The sequence below is a fragment of the Pholcus phalangioides genome, unplaced genomic scaffold, assembly GCF_987345545.1.
Source record: "Pholcus phalangioides strain wild (caught in Gottingen) unplaced genomic scaffold, Ppha-v1.0 ptg000008l_1, whole genome shotgun sequence".
Lineage (NCBI taxonomy): Eukaryota > Metazoa > Arthropoda > Arachnida > Araneae > Pholcidae > Pholcus > Pholcus phalangioides.
Window position 1 is genome coordinate 26663388 of NW_028301601.1, and position 21864 is coordinate 26685251.

Genomic DNA, 21864 nt, shown 5'->3' on the forward strand with positions numbered 1-21864 from the left:
TGGTCCGCGGACTGAAACTTTTGTGCAACCCTGTTGCATTAATTAGTTATTTTTCGGTTAGAAAATTATCTAAATAATTTGAGAACTGAAATATCTCCTTCGGGTTTCGTGGTCGAATTTTGGATGAACTGAAATTTTCGGGGGGGGGGGGGTGACTTCCTTTTTTTTCATTTCAATTTTTCCAGTATGACCCAGGTCTTCTTCGACCACCTGCTTATATTTCTCCTTTACGACAGAGCATCGCGGGGTTGGTCTGGAAGATGACTTCATTAGGCTCAGTTAAGTTCACTTCCTGGCGTTCAAATTACATCTTTGGTGGTCATCCTTAGAGACAGGGTCGCCCTTACCAGACGCGCGGTCCGGTGCTAAGATAATAGCGGGGCCTGGTGCGTCTTAACAATTTCAGGTCACCAACAATGTTCAGGACCCCCTACCCCGATTTTATACATTTTGTAGAGAAGGGGATCAGCATCCGTTACCTCAGAATATACAAGAATGCTGAGAAATATTCATACAAAAATAATTGAAAGGTGCAATTAAACGTACGTTAACAGAAAAATTGATTGAAATTCAGCATTAAAGGTAATATTTGTTTATGCTCTTTATTTTTTTTTACTTCACTGTAATTATAGGCATATGCCTGTTGTGTGAGTTTATATCAGTTAAATAAATTTTAAACTAATGGAGAGAAACAATTTTAGAATCAGTGAATTAAAAATTTATAGAAGAAATAATAATTTCAGCACTAGAGTGATAATCCAGAATTGATGTAAAAATAATTCATAACTGATGAAAAAAAAATTTAGGTATTGATGAAAGGAAAAATTACAGCATGGAAGAAAGTTCATAACTAATGAAAGAAATAACTCCAGAATTTATGAAGGTTCAGAATTTTCGGAAAGAAAATTTCCAGAACTGAAAAAAACAAATTCAGAATAAACGGAAGAAATAACGTTAGAATTGAAGAAAATTCAGAATTTACGGAAAGAGAAATTCCAGAATTACTGGAAATTCTGAATTAATAGAAGAAAAAAATTCTAGAAATAATAAAAAATTCAGAATTTACGGAAGGAGAAATTCCAAAATTGAAGAAAATTCAGTACTAATGAAAGGCACAATTTATGAACATTCAGAATTTTCGGAAGGGAAAATTTCCAGAATTAAAGAAAAGTTCAGTATTTAAAGAAAGAAAATTTCCGAATTTTAAAGAACATTCAGAATTAACGGCAGAAATAACTTTAGAAATATTGATGAAAATACAGAATTTGCGGGAAGGGAAATTTCACAATTAATGAAAATATATTCTGAATTAATGAAAATATATTCTGAATTAATGAAAATATATTCTGAATTAATGAAAATATATTCTGAATTAATGAAAATATATTCTGAATTAATGAAAATATATTCTGAATTAATGAAAATATATTCTGAATTAATGAAAATATATTCTGAATTAATGAAAATATATTCTGGGCAATAATCTAGAGAAAACTCAGGATTTACGAGAAGAAAAATTCCACAACTGAAAAAAAAAATTCAGAATTAACGGAAGGAGAATTTTCAGAATTGATAAAAATTCTTAATTAACAGAAGAGAGATAGAGAGATAAATTCCTGAATTGAGATGGAAACTCGGAATTTACGGAGGAAAAGATTCCGGGACTTGGTGACAGCCTCCAATAATTTATTACAGCCCCGGAAAATATCAGACTCGGTGCGACCGCACCTGTCGCACACCCCCCTAAAGACGGTTCTGTTCGGAGGTGCAGTCACACTTGGGGGGGTCTTTACACAGCTCCTATTATTTACTTTTAATCCTGGGAAATCTCCGAAAATTGGTTCAGCTCCAACCTCATTAGCCTCTCACTATCATCAGCTCTCTCAGAAAAATCAATTGGATGATAAGTAGAGCCCAGATTATATGCAAATGCATATTTTGGCCTTTTTTTGTATTAATGCATATAAATGCATAAAATCAAAGAATTTTCTGTATAAGTGCATATTTTTGAAGGTTTATTTAAGCTCACTCATTTTTTTAAATAATTTTTCAAATAAATATAGTTCATAATTTTTTTCATAACATCGGTTTCTTTTCCCGCAGGTGAAATTTAGTGAATTAATACATATTTATAAAGTATTTTACGAATGCTAACTGTTTTATTGTAAGGCTATTTCTAGAGATATGTCAAAGTGTTAAATTGTTTTAGAAATGGTGTCGAAATTCTTTTGTTACTGGTATTTTCGTTATTGAGCAGCTACTACAAACTAAAAATTAAAAAAATGCTTGAATAAAAAATATGTACAAGTTATTTTATTCAGGCATTTAATATATTATACCGCATATGCGGTATATATGCATATATATTTTATAAGGGGATAGTTTTTGCAAATGAATACATATGCACTAAGAAATAGAAAAAATTCCTTCAAAAACACATCTGCTTTTTTATGGCATGGTGATTTTTTTCAATGCATATTTTCTCATTTTTTGTACATATTTCGGACTTTTTGACTTTTTCAAGATTGCTAGTGCTATTCTGGGGTGTTTAATACATATTTTGGCATTTTAAGTGCACATTTTGTATTTTAAGTGCACATTTTGTATTTTAAGTGCACATTTTGTATTTTAAGTGCACATTTTGTATTTTAAGTGCACATTTTGTATTTTAAGTGCACATTTTGTATTTTAAGTGCTTATTTTTACATTTTTACGTGCTTATTTTTGCATTTTTACGTGCTTATTTTTGCATTTTTACGTGCATATTTTTAGAGCATATTTTCCACTATTTTAGTGCATATAATCCGGACTCTAATGATAAGTAACAAAATCGAAAATCATTTTCTTTTTTTCCATGAGGTATTACAGAATCCGGAAAATGTAATTGACGTTAGCAAATAAAAGGAAGAAGCCCTGTGTGATAGGCCAAAAAAAAAAATGATTCTGCGGAAGCGGGAAATTTTTACTTTTACCCTTCCTTTCGCGGAAAACAACGCCACAAATACTTAGTTATTTTTCGCCCAATTCAATGCACAAAAGGTACGACACGTAATCTGTGAGTATTACCGATATCCATATCTTACTCTTAACAGTTATTTCGATAGTTCTTACAGCTATATAAATATTAGATATTGGAGCTATTTTTTTTAAGAAAATCCTCGTCATATCTAAATTGCTTTCAATATGCTCTGAAGTTTTATCTCCAATACGTTTCTTGTAAAAATTTTAAAGGTTCGTGGAAGATGATCTTGATGATATTTACAAAAACTATTTATTTTTTTAATAAATAAAAACAACTAAATTTCAGTTATTTGTATTAAAATGTGTTATGTGCGCGTTAATGTAAAACCAAAAGTCATTTTGTGGCCCGGGAAGAGTCCAGCGGCAAAGTTCTGGCGTTCATTCATTCATGGCTCGGTGTGAAAAGTGTTCCGTGCCCCTCTCAATATCTAATATTTTGTATAACTGGTTTTTTTTCCCCATGTATATTTAAATATACACGGGATTACAGGGGTTCAAACTTAAACGAAAATGCTGCATTGATGTGGCATGTACAGAATAGCTCTCTTCGGTATTATAAAGTGGCAGTTATTAACAATAAATTTGGAAATTTGCGCCCACTGCTCTCGCGTGCGTACTTAAAAGTTAATAACCAACGGCTAGACTACTAATTTTTTTCACGTGCTGAAAAAATCCATGAAATAATATAACTTCATCTGCTTGTGATGGGGGAGAAAAATATTCAAATCCTAAAATAAAAAGGTTCTATAATAAAACACAGGTTCTAAAATAAAACACATCTTACACAATTTTTACATGCATCGTCGGCACAAAATTTTCTCAAGTAGTTTTTCGTAGTCGTCTCCAACTTGTTTGCACCGCCATCTAGCGAACGTCTAATGGCATTGAATCCATGTCATCCAAACCACCCAATATTTAATGCACAACAACATAATATTTATTGTTTTGACAAAGAGTTATTGTTGCGCAATTCATCTTGAGATTTTTCCTCATTAATTCTTTTTCTCTTGATGAGATCGAATCTCTTTCCTAAACCAGATAGGCCTATTCCGGATTGTAAATGGGTTGCTTTACATTAACCCCCCCCCCCCCCCACTCTTAACGGACACCCCTCTTTTACGGCCAAATAATTTAACCTTGTGCAATAAAGTATGCATTTCAAACCCCTAATTAACGTTCAACCCTCTTTTACGGACGAATGTTTTTGTCCTGCCGGACAAAAGAGAGGTTTTACTGTACTAATAAATTGATTATGCACCTCGTGAATGTTCTCCTGAGGGACTTATAACGAATTGGTGCTTGTCGGAATGGCCGTGTATGTGTTCTGTATCGAACGTGAACTTTGATTCTGAGAAATATATGTTATGTGTTTGAAAGTGCTACTACTTTACCACGCACCAATTCCGGTCATATCGCCGTACGTCAATTTCCAATCAGTGGAGTTGGGTGGGAAATGAAGGTGCCATCTATATCGGTGATCGCCCCAGGCTCGATAGTTACAGAACTGGTTTTCTCAATGTTCTTCCCCCAGATTCGAACCCGTGGACCTTGGCAGGTGGAAGACAGGATTCCTTCTGTTGGTTGGCTCGAAGCTGTCTGGTCTGGTGCGGGCGGTTTGCTGGTCTTGGATGTCGTTGGATTTTCCACTGTGGCCCACATCTTTTGACGCGAACCAGCTTATATACCCTAGGGAGACAGAACGGGGGTCATGGTTGGTCTGAAGACAGGTGAAAGACGGGCATAGGGTAACCAGATTCGAAAACCGAGGAAGGAGATCGCCTGCGTATGTACCCTTGATGCCGTCACTTTTATCGATTTCCACAACAGATGGCACCAAAACTAATTTTTACCAACTAAAACAGAACCGCTGAAACAAACAAAGACAAAAAAGAGCAAATACTGATTTGTCTCCCCTCATTTATAATGAGTTTATCTCACTGCTCTGGTGAGCTTTATTGCTTTGTGACCTTCTCCTTAAATATCTTGAAGTTTTCTTCGTCCAAGAACCTTGTTGATTTGTTACGTTTATTGCATTTATGAAAGCTTTCCTATACTTGTAAGGGGCTATTCTACGAAGCACAAGACCACCGGCTCCTTTGATGTTGACCTCCTCCCCCCCCCCCCCCCGAAGCTCGGCAGTACTTCCACCGGCTTGTGATGGTTGCCAAAGACACTTTGCAGTTTCTGTCGAATCCTGGGACTAGTTGGGTGGGCCATTGTTAGAGCATGGGCAGAAATGGCGAGGGCACGCTCTTTCTGCGTCAATAATAGGGCCGGTATATGTATATATGTGAATTGACATCATCATCATGTGGTTTCCCCCTCCTACAGCCTTTCATGTCTATCTCCACCTATGGGTTAGAATAGCATCTGACCTGCTTGGACACAATTTGGATTTTTGTATTCTTGGAATTTTGACGGTGACTAGTCAAAGCGTGTAAACGCGTGGAGAAAAGAAAAAAAAACACGTGAAAACTCTAATACATCAGTGAAGAGTTTTTTGCTTTTGATGATGTCAACTCATATATACATATATACATTAGATCAGTCGACTCCACCTTTGACTCTGGGGGGGGGGGGGGGCATATCTCCGCCCATGGTAAACATTCGGTGGCTAGACGACATCTCTTAGCATCCATTACCGTTGTCGTTTAATAGATGGTGCTACAAACTGGGCTTCTAAAAAAATCATTTCAAAAATTTTTTTTACACAGATTGCGCATTTTTTTTTATATTGGATTAAATGTTACGTATTTTTCCCGCAGAATGCCATGCAAAAAGAATTGATATTTGCTTTAGTCATCATCATCATATGCGTCCCAATAGGTATGACTACAACAAGGATTTCTTTATATTCTTTTGTATTGCTGAATCTGATTTTTTATTATTAATTCTAAATCATATAAAACCCAAGTTTTTACAGTGGTGTCTTAACTGGTGGGTCGAGAGTCAAAAACAGGAGACTATATATTATTGTTTTTTGTTCTGAAACTATTTTTTCATCTCTCGAATATGAATATTCATATTCGAGAGATTAATCTCATTAAATCTGAAATTATTTTTACACCAAGTATGAACTTTCATTTATTCTGGAAATATTTCTTGCAATTATTATAAAAATATTTTTCAATATAATTCTGGAAATATTTGAAGGCGACGGCAATGAGAAGATGTAAATTGCATTTTTAAAAACATGAACCTTTATTTGCAACCTTTATTGACAAGTTATACGCGACATCCATTCTCTATGACGAAATACAATCACACTGACTAAAATGTTCGAAAACTGTCTGGCGATCAGCTGGCAGGTCCATCCGTCGCAAGGCCAAAAATGCTACAACGGGGAACATGACAATGTGACGTCACAGAGCATAATTTATGATCGGTCACTACATATATCTTTCTTTCAATGTGAATTTTCCTGAATTGCAAAATAATTTTTGTCCACTAATTCTGAAACTACTTCTTTCTGTAAATATGGAATTATTTCACATTAATACTGAACTTATTTTTCATTAATTATGAAATTATTTCTCAATTCTGAAATGTTTCGAAAAGTAATATTTCGAACTTAGTTTTATTATTCGCCAGTTAGGATTTTTTTTTTCCATTTAGATTTTCCTTTCTTACAGCACATTTCTACAAATTCTATACTCTACTATGTGAGCCTTTCCGTCAGGCGGCCATGAATTTAAGGCAGTAGATATATCTACTGCATGGGCGGAGATACTGGGAGCGTGGAAGGGGGGGGGGCATCGCCCCAGCATCAAAGGTGGAGTCGACAGATCTAATGTGTATATGTATATATGAATTGACATCATCATCATCATGCCCCCCCCCCCAGACTTCCAAGTCTATCTCCGACTATGATCTACTGCCTTAAATATAGTACTATACCAAAACATTTTTTGATATCTCCCACTAAAGAATTAATTACTCTCTGTAAGGAAATTATAATGTTTCCTTAAATAAATAGTGTGGTGGTCACCAATAACATCAAGATCGCCAAGACCAGACTCGTACAAAGTAGATAGTCGTCGTCGTCCCCCCCCCAGAAGGAGCTTGGGAAACACGCATATAGTTATGCTATCTCCCTATACAGTTTGTGTAAATATAAATATTATTAATCTGGAATAAATTAATTATGTGAAAGTAATAAAAATGTTGTCTTTGAAATGCAAAACATGGAATATACTGTTCATGTTAAAAAAAAATGCTTGTGAACACGTGTTGGTTATTTTTCCTTTTTCAGATAGCGATGCAGAAAAAAGAACACGTTGCTGGACAGGTGCAAGGTGTAAATCATGTCCGAAGCGTGAGTAAATATAACTGGCCTGAAAAAAATTTGATATCTTATGTTCGGAACGTTAAGCGCATCCCCAACAACTATGGCTAAGTAACACTAATAAAAATGTGCTATATATAATGATGTACTATAGTACTGTATAATGTACACTATATACTAGGGTGGATCGAAAAATCAAAATGTGGATAAAAGAATCGGCATGGGGGTGCAAAAGTTGTGTTTTATGCATACTAGCATAAATGCACAATTTTTTCAACTTCAATTAATTTCTTCTGGTGCCCCCAAGACACTTAAATATTTGCCAAAAATCGATTTTTATGCAAATTTTGAATTTAAAAAAATGAGTTAATTAATCAATTTCACAGGGAAAATAGTATAGGCAGAGAATGAAAAATTGTTTATTGTGTGTTATTAAATGTATAAAATTATTTATAGTATAGTAAAAGTTGGAAGGAGTGGTGAAAATATTCATGCCATACCAAGCAGTTGAAAGATACATTCACAAATAGTGTCAGAAAGTGTGTGTGAAGAAGAGACACGGCTTCATATTGAATAGGATAACATCAAAAAGCCATATCAAACATTTTAATACCAAAAAGCATTACAAAATTTAGAAATATGTAAATCTTCAAATTAACAGAATTAAAAAAGCCATTATATAAGTTCAATTTTTATAAGTTTTATGATTTATTGCTTTAATGTTTAAATTTATACTTTATGTATTATTATAAAATTATTATTTATAAGTTTATACTTTAATACCTGAATACTCTGCAAAATTTATAAACATTTTTCATTTAATTTACAATTTTTAATACATTTTCATAAAAGTGTGAATTTTTAACTATTTTTGGGGCGCTTGGGGCACCAGAAGATGTGAATGGATTTCGATAAAAAAAAATTATGCAAACTAATACATGCAAGATACAACTTTCCCACCCAATGTCAAAAGTAATTTTGAAAAAAAAATTCCTATACTTTTCGATCCACCCTACTATATACTGTACTATAATTCTAGGCTAACAAAATTTTCCATAAATTATCAATCATCAGGTATCAACAGTGAAAACTGAAACTAAATGCTTTTCCCCCACCCGTTGTCAGATATGTTAACAATCATTATATCTGTTTAAGGTTCAAAAATTGGAGGAAGTACCGTATGCTGCAGTGGATGCGAAGCTGCGCAGATGACATTAAAAATATCAAGGAGAAAGACTCTATGCTGGTGCACGAAATCTTCTAATAGAAAAGGATAAAAAAAATGATGTATGGAAAAAAACATGAGAAATATATGATACTGTTACTTTCATGACAATATGTAACTTGTTCAATCAATTTGAAACAGTGTAATTTTGATTTAACTCTTTCCGGTAGGGTGTCCCCATAGTGGGCACACCTGTTCACATTGTTTTCTACGGGTTTTGGAAAAATGTCTGCCCTTCAAAGGGTTAATACTAGAAGGATCTACATTTCATTCTACCTAGAGTGACTGATACCGGTAGAAATGACTGGAGGTTAATTTTCACTATAAAATCTCAATTTTCGGGGTTTTTTTTCCAATATTTAAATATAAATATGAGTGTAGGTAAGTAATTTATATTATATATAAAAACTTGTTTCCCAAATAAATTTTATAATTAAATTTTATTTTTAACTTCTTCGCTCCAGACGCATACATATTGGTACTTGCTTTGGCAGTACATATACTAAAATTGGAACGATACAGAGAAGATTAGCATAGCCCCTGCGCAAGGATGGCACACAAAATCAATACGATAAACCTGGGGTAAATCGAGAAGTAATCCATACTCTCTCTTAGAACGAGACAACTATACATATTTTTACGGGTATTGTACAGGGGTTGCAAAAATAGTCCGTAAAAACTTTAAAAATTCATAAAAACTGGAAAAATAATCGAAATAAAAATGGTTTGCAGGCTTAGGCATCGCTAGGTCACAGGAATTTTTTTAAGAGAGAACAAAACAGCCACTAGGTGGCATTGATGTACAAAAGTCAAAGAAAAGATATGCAAATAACGAACAGAATCACTCCAAATCGTTTATTACAGCAGTATGTGTTCCACATGACCACCACAGGGGATAGATAACACATGGCTGGCGAGTCATAAATCCAGCAACGGCAGAGTGCAGCAGGTCCACAAATACGGTTTACAACGGTGAACTGATTGTGGATTAGGAGTGCGAGTATTTAAGTGCTTATAACCATCTCATTTGCATATTTCCACCGAAGTCGCTCGCACCAGCGTCACCTATCAGCTGCTATTTGAGGTTTTTTTCCGTCTTAAAAAATTCCTTTGACCTAGCGATAACCGTTTCTTATGTCGGTTATTTTTCCGGTTTTTATTCATTTTTAAAGTTTTCACGGACTTTTGCCCACCCGGTATAAAATTTTATCATGTATTATATGCATAGTTTTTAGTTTTTGATTGCAATTTTAATTCGGTAGCTGTATTGTTGAAACATATGACATCCATATTTGTTATGGGCATCTTTTTCTCAGCCACCTCGATGGGCATCTCACTTGTTGTGGCCTTGTATCTATACGTTTTTAATGATTATTTTTTCAAGTTAAGACTTGATAGGTATGCTTAAAGGTGTATAACTGATGAGTTAAATAATTATGTTAATTATTTCTTCAAAATTTTTTCCCAAAAATTTTTAGGGTCCTTTTCATATACAATAAACACAAATCAATCGAAAAGAAATTAGTGGTCAGTATTGGCTCATGTTTTTGAACAGGATAATGCCTACCCTCATCGCATAACTGATAAAAAGAAATATTTACATTCTAAACATTATAATTGCAGTTGCATTCGCACATCACACTTTCTACACTTTTCAATACCTTCATTACATTGCAGAAACACATTTTCAACACACAGGTTTTTTTTAAGCAATGAAAGTTTGTTTGTTTTGTGAATACATCGCTGTACAGTAGAGCCTGCTGTTTCTGTTGTGAGTAAAATTCTGATTCCCCTGAACAAATAAGGGTCTTAGCTAAGCTTTTGAGCTAATTTCAACAAGGAAATTTAATTTTAACAGTTTTATTTCATTTTTTCTACAAATCAACCAAGCATTTTTTGAGGCTGTATTGAATGTTGTGGAAAATGCATGCTGGCAAATGAATGCTTTCGCACGGAATCCTTTCGAGCAATCTGATCAACACTATACTTTGTTTTGTTGTAAAACTAGTATGTTTCAGAAATTTTTCTCATTTTGAGAATATATATTTCCATGCATTGATAGAGAGAGAATATTTTCCTTTTTCTTCCCCAGAAAACACAAATGTTTTTGTGTGTAAACGAGTCAAACGTGGCTCATGCAAAGGGGTCCCTGATGAATATCACATCAAATTTCCTTTCGATCTTTTATTTTCATATCTACCAGGGAATAGTTGTTCTGCTTCAGGGTTTCAGCAAAGTATTGATGAAGAAAAACAACTACCACACTTTTCCAAATTTCTACTAGCTTTCAGATAAGATTCGATGATTTGCATCACTAGACTTTTTTTTTGGCCATATCAGAACACTTTTATTTCAAAATTGGTCTATCACTAAAGATTATGTCAATTAGCCAAACTGAGCATATCTATATCAGTAGAAATTTGCTGCCATGATTTGACAAAATATTGTCTGTGCATGGCAATGAAACTGCCTGTAACATTACTGGTGACAGGGTCTTTCTAGGTATACCTAAAAATATCTCAGCTGGTTTTCTTTTTTTTAATTTATGATAGCTTGACAACATAATATTTGAGCATTTTTTGGAAAAGTCATGAAATTTCAACAATCTAAATGATCTGGTTTATCATGAAAATTGAGCGAGAAGTTCGAAAACTGTCAAAATGACTAGTCTAGTGTTGAGAAGTCAGATTCTAACTGATATTTGTTTTCAAACATATTCACTTTTATTTACAACAGAAAATGCATACAAATTTGAACACTGACACATGCATGATGAAATGCTTCACAAGATAAAACCGAGTTCAGCGTTGCTCGTTTTGAGAAACGTTCACACTTTCTTCCCGCAATTTATTCTTCAGATGAGCACTGATAAGGGCGAATGGGTTTGCTTGAAATTCTTTGTTATTCAACACACTAGTGAAAAGCTGCACATTCTCCATCCTGAATGAAAACATAGAGAATATGTAGATAAAAATAGAAGCCAAAAAAAAAAAAGTAATATCAGCAGCGCTAATGAAACTACAATGGAAAGGGGAGAACTATTCTAGTGTATGAATAGTTGTAAAAAAACCAATTACGTACAGTAAAAATTTGGGCCGCAAGTAACTTCATTAACAAGAATGTTATAAGACTAAAATTTTAATTTGATAAATGATCTGTATCTTGCTTTAGTGTACCACAGCCCAGTGGTTCTCAAAATATGTGTCGCAGCTCCTTGAAGCATAGCAAGCCATAGTCGAGGTGCCCTCTGTGAAAAAATGTCTGTATTAATGTGTGACTATTCAATATAGCTTGCCAGATTGGAAAACTGAGAAAAAAGGATGCCTGAATGTGTAACCTTGATATAACATCACTTCCCAAACTTCCACTAGAGATGGTGCCACTTATACCGTCAAAAAATCCACCTCCATAATAATTTTTCCCAACTAAAACAGAAGTACTAAAAAAAAAGCAAAAATACTATAAATATAATGATCCATCTCCCTTCCCTTATATTTAATTGTTTCCGGTCTGGTCAGTTTGATTGCTTTACCTAGAGCATGGCGAGAGATTGTTGGGAAAAAAAAATTGTCTTTTATCACATTTGTTTGCATGTCTGAAAGCTTTCTCATATATAACCTTTTTAAGCTCTCACCTCAGAATGTTTTGTTGTTGTTTTTTTTTAAATTTCGGGAGTGTTAGTGTTGTTTTCCAGTTGAAAGTTTGCCAAGCTTTGAATATTTTATTTGCATCTTATTTTCTTTATTTCTGAATAAACGAGGTAACATCTGTGTCCCCCACTTTCGTATACTAATTCTGTATATTAATCCAGCATAATTCCAAGAAAAAGGTCAGTAGTATACAGAATTAGCTGTTGGTTAGTAAACAATGATATCCTAAAAATGGATGCTGAGGTTTTCTTCTTCCAAAGCTGTTTATGGGACTGTCTTTTTTTTGTATTATCCTGGGGCAAGCTGGACTATGGTTAGAATAGCATCTGCTCTGCTTGGAGGCAACTTGAGTTCCTGTATTCTGGGAATTTCAATGACGATTGGTCAAAGCGTGTCAACATGTGGGGGTGAAACACACAAATACTCATTTTAATGAAGAGATGTAAACTGAAGAGCCAAAAAAACTGGTACATGCATGCGTATGAAAATAAAGAGATATGCAACCAATCAGAGTACGGCGCTGCGGTCGGCAACGCCTATATAACACAACACGTGTCTGGCATAGTTGTTAGATCGGTTACTGCTGCTACAAAATGGCAGGTTATCGAGATTAAAGTGAGTTTGAACGTGGTGTTATAGTCAGCGCACGAGAGATGGGACATAGCATCTCCGAGGTAGCAATGAAATTTGGATTTTCACATATGATTATTTCATGAGTGTATCGTGAATATCGGGAATCCTGTAAAAAATTAAATCTACGACATCGCTGCGGCCGGAAAAAGTTCATGCAAGAACGGGACTCACGAGAATCATTAAACGTGACAGATGCACAACCCTTCCACAAATTGCTGCAGATTTCAATGCTGGGCCATCAAAAAGTGTCAGCGTGCGAACCATTCAACGAAACATCATCGATATGGGCTTTCGGAGCCAAAGGCCCACTCGTGTACCCTTGATGACTGCATGACACAAAGCTTTATGCCTCCCCTGGGCCCGACAACACCGACATTGGACTGTTGAGGACTGGAAACACATTGCCTGGTCTGACGAGTCTCGGTTCCAATTGCTTCGAGCTGATGGACGTGTACGGGTATGGAGACAACCTCATGAATCCATGGACCCTACATGTGAACAGGGGACTGTTCAAACTGGTGGAGGCTCTGTGATGGTATGGGGCGTGTGCAGTTGGCGTGATATGGGACCCCTGATACGTCTAGATACGACTCTGACAGGTATGTAAGCACCCTGTCTGATCACCTGCACCCATTCATGTCTATTGTGCATTCCGACGGACTTCAGCAGGACAATGCGACACCCCACACGTCCAGAATTGCTACAAAGTGGCTCCAGGAACACTCTTCTGACTTTAGACACTTCCGCTGGCCACCTAAATCCCCAGACATGAACATTATTGAACATATCTGGGATGCCTTGCAACATGCTGTTCAGAAGAGATCTCCACCCCCTCTTACTCCTACCGATTTATGGACACCACTGCAGGATTCATGGTGTCAATTACCTCCAGCACTACTTCAGACATTAGTCGAGTCCATGCCACGTTGTGTTGCGGCACTTCTGCGAGCTCGCGGGGGGCCCTACACGATATTAGGCAGGTGTACCAGTTTTTTTGGCTCTTCAGTGTATATTACAATGTGGGGGAAAATTCCCTACAAGAAAACGAATAATTTTGAAAAGCAGAACAAAACGGCGAATTTTCGAGAACGTAGGAGGATGCTTAAAATGAAATCAAAAGGGAGGATGTCTTTTAACCCTAATTCAATGAAATGAAGTGGTTCTGCGTCAGACTTTTCTGGGGAGCCATGGACACATGTCCACTAGGGCCAGGGGAGCAGTGGAAGATAAAAGTTTGAGAACCACTGCCATAGCCTCCTAGACGGAGAAGAGGCTTTGGTTCTTAGTTTGGTCTGTTGAGTGTCACATGATCACAAGCATACATTTCTTTCCTTTCTCACTGTTTTCAGGGATATCTTAACCTCCTCTCTAGAATATACAAGATATCTCACTTAATTTCATGCTTTATATTTTAGCAATTCCGAGATATCTTACCTCTTCAAACATCTCATTTTGCCAATAATTAACTTGGAGAAATAGTATTTCTCTTATTGGGTTTATTATTCTATGAGTTTGGGCACCTGCACAAAGTCTTGTTCATAAAAAGCATTGCATTTTATAGAGGGTGTAGCTATGTTCATTCATAATTTGAATCAGAGAAATTCATGAAACTGCGAAAAGGATACAAAAAGTTTGGGGTATTTTACATCATAAGACCAAATAACATCAACTTCTGGAGGATAATAGCCAAAGAAAGACAGAAAATGATGAGTACAAAAAAAAAATTGGACACTATCAAATGTTACTTACATCAAAAGCTGTGGCTTCTTCTTGGAAGTTTGCTGGATTTTGGTGCATCTTCTGACAGCAGCATGAAAAGAGAAAGATGCGTTACTTTGATGCAGTTAGCAAACATTTCATAACTTTGTACTTAATGACTTTTCATTGGCACCTACTCAGCTTGAACTAGAACATTTTTCACAAAGGCTTTATGAGAAACATTATTAGCAGGATCCACTGTATTTAAATTTGTAGATAATCATCCAATATAGATTAATATTAGCACTAAAAATCCGTTACATGAGTTTGCTGATCACTATTACAATTTAATTCATCTGAAAATAAACAGATTTATTCAAACATAAAAAATATTCAGTTAGGAATGGGCTGATATTTTTAATCGGGAATGGTTCGATATTCTCAGTTCAGGATAGTTTGATATTTTCATACAATATATTTAGCCACAAATGGGCTGATACTTTCAGTCTGGTGTTTTCAATTTAAATGCTTAATATTTTCAGCCATGGATGGAATAATATTTTCAGTCTGATGCTTTCAGTTGTAAATGGCTGATATTTTCAATTGAGAATGGTCTGCTATTTTCTGTCAAAGGATGATTTGATATTTTCATTCATGGATGGGCCGATATTTTAGTCTCATGTATTCAGTTGTAAATGAGCTTTTATTTCCAGTCAAAATAGGCTGATATTTTCAGTCTGATGCTTTGAGTTGTAAATGGCTGATATTTTCAGTCCGATGCTTTCAGTTGTTAATGGCTGATATTTTTAAGATCCCAATAACTCATCATGTTACCTTCTCTTTCCCTGTGTGTGTGTGTGGGGGGGGGGGAGGAGTCCTGCGACTTGTCAGTGGGAACCGCGTTGAGTCATCGTCAAACTCACAAATATTGAATTATTGTGTTGAGAAATTAATTAATCGAGCTATCTCCGATGGATGCTTTCAGTTATAAATGGCTGATATTCTGAGTATGGTGCGTTAGTGGCTCAGTCTGATGCCTTTCAGTTGTAAATGGCTGATATTTTCAGCCATGGTTGGGATAATATTTTCACTCGAAAATGGTTTTTTATTTTCAGTTGAGAATAAGATGATATTTTCAGTCAAGATAAAGTATCTATATTTTCAAAAATATCATATTTTGCATGTTTCTACAATTAAATGTTTAAAAGGATTCAAAATACCTTATTAATACTTATCAAATGTAAATCATGATGTCAAGTTGGAGATGTTCTAAATTTTATAGTTCACACCATTTGAGGAAGCATTCATAATGCTTCCACAAATTAATAAGCTTGACTATTCTGTCAAAATATCAGATCACTATTTTCATGTTGAATGTCAAATGTTATGTGCATAATGTATATTATCTATAAATATCAGTTGAATGTTTTTAGGTTAAGAAAAATGTTCTAACATTAGTTTATATCAAGCCTGAACATGTTCATTATCAACAATGTATAGACAATTCTATCAAAAATATCAGATATATATAAAAATATCCAATACTTTCCGAAGTATCACTACAATATAGAGCAGGATTGTAAATATAATCATCAGTTTCTGTAAAAAAAAATCAATAATATGATGAAAGGTTCTAAATTACTCTGCTCTAAGCTCCTCCAAGTTCGGTAAAGCACTTATCATGTCCGACATGTCTCCGAGGATTGTCTCGCCGCTCTTCTCTCTGGCTATCTGCTTCTGAACAACGGCCATATCTATTAAAAGTTGGTATAAAATTATATAAGAAATAGGAATGATTGCCATTACACAATCACAAACTACCAGATAAGACGGTATAAAATTCAGTCCTACAAATTAAGAGTTATGATTCACTTCTTCTGTCATCCCACAACCATTTTGTGTTCAAAATGAATAAAATGCTTTGGGAGAGAAATGCTTCAATTAACCAGAATTTCTGGTTATCCAAGGCACATTTAATGAACAAGTTAAAAAAAAAATTAGTTGCACAGTAAAATGACTTGCAAAGCAACATTTTTCGTGACAAACAAAACTGGTTCAAAGGATGTCTACGTCATTTTTTCAAAGAAAAAGGTGATATCGCACTTTGGGGGGGACCAGGAAGGGGTGACAGAGACTACAGATATAATATGGATTCCTTTGGGGTGGCTTAGTGGGGAAGGTGACATAGGCGGAGAGATAGACTTGGAAGTCTGGGGGGGGGGGCACAGTCATTATTGCTGGGGGGGGGGGCATGATGATGATGTCAATTCATCTATATATATATATGCATTAGATCAGTTGACTTCACCTTTGACACTGGGGGGGGGGGGACAATGCCCCTCACCCCCTCCCCTGTATCTCTGCCCATGGGAGGCGATGAGACATAGGTTTAGAAGAATGCATTGGACAAATGTCTCACACAAGTTTGATAGCACCTACGCGGCACCAGACTGGTGTTCTGTCTTAATGCCTGGGAGCCTAGCCAGTCACATCCCTGGGCCTCAAGTGCAAGCAGGCACAGATGCCAGATGATGCAATCCGAGGGGGAATTCTGTAATTGAGGAGGATCATCAAATATTTTACTGAACTGGATATTTTTTTCCTTGTTCTTGGGAGGGGCGATCGGCCCTTTCTGGATCCATGCCTGGATGCATGGGGGGGGGGGGTAGATCACGTTGTTTGGTACAATAATAGTTTATTGATTAACCCTCAGCGTGCTCCATCATCCTAAGATGATCTCCATTTAAAATGACGTATAGATGGCATACACACATATGTTCTAGCTTTTTTTTAAAATTATTTCTCTATTTTCCAACTGGTTTGCCTGTACTATGTGGGATGATTGTATATTGTTGAGTATTGGTAGAGTGCCTGCCTGCCCGCCCTCAATCACTATTTTGCCAGTGATTGTGGGTCTGAACCCAGATTCTGTACTGCACACTTTTTCTTATATTGTACTATACAATGAAACATGCATGAAATGGTACATCGAGACAGAAATAGCATTCTATTTTATAAAGATGCATGCATGCACACACACACACAAAAAAAACATTAATCAATGAAGGGACTATTTTTTGATTCCGTCGAAGACTGATTTCTGTCTCATACAATGTTCATCTCAGATAACTTCCATTGCACAGTGATAACTCTGCTAATGAACATGATTAGGGAACAAACTATCTTAGTTAGCCGAGATATCACGGTACTTGGAACGTATAAGTTTGAGTGTCACAAAAGGCAAATATTTTTTTACATAGCCATTTTGAAAGCCAGTTTCCTCTGACTGTTTCGCCAAATTGTAATGGTTTTCATATAGGGGCAAATAAAACTTTTTTTTTTCTCTTTAGCTGACTCGCTATGATTAATAGTGATTGCCAGCAAGAATCATCAATTCAAGGCGTTCATTTGAAAAATAAATTCAACTCACGTGTAAGCAATTTCTGTTTCCGGAGATAAAATTTCTTCATCTTCTTATTCTATGAAGAAAGACACAAATGTGTGATTATCAATATCCATATATATATATATATTGATTAAATTCAATAGAATAACAAGTATGCCTAAGTGATCTCTAAATGTGTCGCTCGGTTCATTTTCCCAAAACTACAGGTCTGAGGTGGATGGGCCACATTAGGCCCACGAGCTAAGAGTCTTAGTCTTCTATGTCTTTTTCGGCAATGTTTATAGACAAACATAACCATAATTCTTGAATGCTATTTGTTACAGTGCATTTAATTTAAGAGTTGATCAAGTGCTCGAGAGAAGAAAATCTGTCATGAGCATTGAGCACTCTTGGTGCTCGCGAGCAATTGATTCAAAATGGCTACTCGAGGAAGACTATTAATGAAATTTTACACACAAAAATATTATAATGGAAAGATGAAAATTCAAAGTGTTGCTGCCCTTCCCCCATTTTAGTTCAATTTTCTTGACCACTCATTTCTCAAATTTGTTGCCCTGGGCTGAAGAGCCTACTTAGCCCTCCGCTCTTGTAAATATGCCACCTTTGTGTTTAAACCACTCTTTTTGCTGGTCGCTGACATGTTCCTTTGCTCTGTTAATCTTTCAGGTCACTATTTTAATATTTTTTTACTCTTTTGATTTCGTTCACTAGGTTGCTTACTAGTCTCAACCACTCCCCCCACCCCTCTCCACTGTATAGGTCACTTTTTTTTTCATTGAAATGATTAAAAACTCTTTAAGCTAACACTTCCGATGATTCAATATGGCCTTGTTTTCCACGTCTCTTTTTGGTCACTTGCATGCTTGCACACTTTTTAGGTCACTCACAGACATGTACCCTTTTCCCATACCCTCGCTCTCTAAGTCATTCATCTGTGTGTACACTGTTTTGACCATTCACATGCTTGTGAAAAATTCAGATCACTCGTACCCTTGCCCTCCAGGTCATTAGCTAAGTCATTTATTCACTTGCACACTGTTTTTGTTGCTTACTTGCTTGCAAACACGGGGTAGATCTTGGGTCATGTGGCTGAATGAAGCACTGCTCTGGTAGGATGCCAAATCTGAGCAGACAAAAAAGTTCAACTCTCAACATCACTCTTTTGTCACTCACTGACCTGTCCCAGAGAGAAATCACTCCTTTATTCACTTAAGCTACATGACTGCAAACTCTCTTGGCCCCTCTTTTGGTTGTTTACAGACCTGCTATCATGCTCTATAGTTTGCTCTTTAGTCACTCATGTGCTTGCACATTTTTTTTAGTCATTCACATGCTTGCAAGCTCTTTAGGTCACTCACTGACCAGTATCATCGCTCTAAATCACACTTCGGTCACTTATGTGCTTGCACTTGTCATTCACTCTCTTGCAAACTTTTTAGGTCACTCTTTGATCACTTACATGCTTGCAAGAAGGGGCAGATCTTGTGCCCTGCGACAGTGCCGTCTTAACGCATCGGTCCGCACGGCACGGGGGCCTCAGAAAAATGAGAAGCAGTTGAATTTTTCAAGAATTTTCCTGACAGGGCCTATGAAAAATCACTTGGCCCGGGGCCCACGATGCTCTTAAGACGGCCATGCCCTGCAACCTGTGTGGCCGGATTGGGACACTACTTCAGGTCATCATAATTATTACTTTCAGAGCACCTACCATACCAATTATAGGTTTAGCCACCTACAAGACCACCATTAGTAAAACAATGATTTCTCAAAAGTTCGAGAGATTTCTTTACCTTTTAAAAAAAAAAGCGTTCGCGTGCCACGGATTGCCGCCCCCCCCCGCCCGGCTTTGGGTCGCTCTTTTAGGCTAGCAAACTCTTTGGGTCACTCTCTAACGTAATCACTCGCTCTTGAGGGCAGTGGCGGATTTATTGCTCGCCGCCTCCTCTTGACCACTCATTCCTCGAATTCGCAGCCGCCCCTGGGCCGTAATTAGCCCGCTAAACCTTGGCAGTAAAATACACGCTAATGAATGACGATAATAAAGTTTGAATGCGAGTTACTTTTTTCCTGGTTATCTTATTGTTGTTGTTGTTGGACATTTTGATGGCGGCGTCATCGCCTCTCGCCGTGGACCGATTAGAAGCGTTTTTCGAAGCGCTTCCGAGTTGGTGGCGCTTGTCGTACTTGCATATCTGTTGCAGTCTGGCCTCGCGCTTCGAAGGGAAGCGCGTCTTACGGGAAGTTCGACTCATTTTTCCTATTGTGTTTCAACACTCCACTCTAGGGACAAACAAAAACAACGCCGCACTTGCTTACTCTGTTTCGCTTTTATACAGTGATTTTTTGGCACTGAAAGCTTTTTGCCTGCGTGATCTGGTTCCGATCACAGATTAGAAATTATCTGACTATACTACCTGTAATTTCTGATGCATTGCATGGGCGGAGATACTGGGGGGGAGGGGGGGGCACCCAGCGTCAAAAGTGGAGTGGGCAGATCTAATGTATATGTGTATATATGAATTGACATCATCATCGTGCCCCCCTCCAGACTTCCAAGTCTATCTCCGCCTATGATGCATTGGAGACAGATTGCCAACTGACAGATTCTTTCTTGCCTCTATTGCAGACTTGGGATTCAATCAACTTGTTGACTCTCCCACTAAGGGAGAGAATTTCTTGGATCTTCTTTTGTGCACTGTTCCCGAATTTATAATCGACATACGATCATTGCCACCCTTCTGCAATAGTGACAACCCACCGCATATACCATTTCTCTTTCGACTGCCTGATTTAATAGCCAATAATTATTCAGGCTTGGCTAAACATGACTTTAGGAGTGCGGATTATGACGCTCTTTCTCTATTACTACATGATCTCTTTGGTTCTATCCGGGAAAAGCGCATGTCTCCCCTCGATGCATTTCAAACTTTCTTTTTGAATTGTTGGAGGTATATTCCTCGTATGTCATTAAAACTTAGCAACGTGGCAAATAAAAGACTGCGACTAATCGGTAAGAGGAAACTGATTGCTTGGCGCAATTTGAGGAGGTATCCGAGTGTTCTAAACAAACGAATATATTGTGCCATGGCTCAGGAATACAATGCGTACGTTGCATCAAGCGAGAGTGCACACCTCCGTTCGATTTGTGGCAATAATAATCGTACTGCCTTCTACAAAGACGCTCGACGGAAACTACGTTCGGCTGCATCTATATCATCCCTTGTTGTAGATGGAGCTATAATTACTGACAGTCAATCTAAGGCTGATATATTTGCGGACATATTTTCAGACGCTTACTTGTTACCGTTCGCGACAGAAGTTCATTTTGATGGCGGCCTTATGCAAGACCATTCCCAATTCATCGATATGTTTGATGCTAGAGGTATCGCTTCTTTAATAGATGCACTGCCTTCTCGCTCTTCTACTGGGCCTGATGGTATCCCCGGTAGCTTCTACAGGGCCTTACGAGACGAGGCATCTTATTTCTTGAGTGCAGTGTTCCAGTATTTTATGACTTTGGTATGATACCCAATTCCTGGAGGAATGCCATAGTTCGTCCTATTTTCAGAAATAAAGGCAAATGTTCTGATCCTCAAAACTATCGCCCGGTATCATTGACTGATATTTCTTCTAAAATATTCGAAAGATGTCTGGTCCAAAAACTTCTTACATTTGCTATCAATTCAGGGTTTATACCATCTAATCAATTTGGTTTTGTTCCTGGTCGATCACTATTAATACAACAACTAATTTGCCACGACTATTGGACAAATGCCGTTGAAGAAAAAAACCGAAATTGATATATTGTTTATTGATTTTCACAAAGCATTCGATAAAATAGACCGCTCTCTCTAATCACAAAGCTATTGAACTTGGGTGTGCCAGAAAAGATGTGCCGAATACTGCAGTCATATCTGGGCTCTAGAACTTTTCAGGTTCGTGTTGA

At 36.8% G+C, this 21864-nt stretch overlaps 1 protein-coding gene, 1 long non-coding RNA gene and 1 other non-coding gene across 5 annotated transcripts; 2 read left to right on the plus strand and 1 right to left on the minus strand.

The window, feature by feature from the left end:
• Nucleotides 1-2946: 2946 nt before the first annotated feature.
• Nucleotides 2947-8654, plus strand: LOC149084114 (uncharacterized). 3 transcript variants are annotated; one of them, XR_016193026.1, is made up of 4 exons: nt 2947-3055; nt 5787-5847; nt 7274-7336; nt 8462-8651. It is a non-coding gene; the product is annotated as an uncharacterized LOC149084114 (long non-coding RNA). The 3 variants fall into 3 exon arrangements; XR_016193027.1 differs by having other exon boundaries at nt 2999-3039; XR_016193028.1 differs by lacking the exons at nt 2947-3055; nt 5787-5847 and adding an exon at nt 6399-6492 and having other exon boundaries at nt 8462-8654.
• A 355-nt stretch (nt 8655-9009) lies between these two features.
• Nucleotides 9010-9116, plus strand: LOC149084115 (U6 spliceosomal RNA). The gene has a single exon (XR_016193080.1). It is a non-coding gene; the product is annotated as a U6 spliceosomal RNA (small nuclear RNA).
• A 2115-nt stretch (nt 9117-11231) lies between these two features.
• Nucleotides 11232-20253, minus strand: LOC149084116 (uncharacterized). Its single transcript, XM_089234462.1, has 5 exons — nt 19979-20253; nt 17943-17991; nt 16155-16266; nt 14564-14614; nt 11232-11471 (listed from the first exon to the last, which is right to left on the minus strand). The coding sequence occupies exons 1-5, from the start codon at nt 20168-20170 to the stop codon at nt 11333-11335; spliced, it is 543 nt and encodes a 180-aa protein (XP_089090588.1). The 5' UTR covers nt 20171-20253; the 3' UTR covers nt 11232-11332.
• Nucleotides 20254-21864: the final 1611 nt, after the last annotated feature.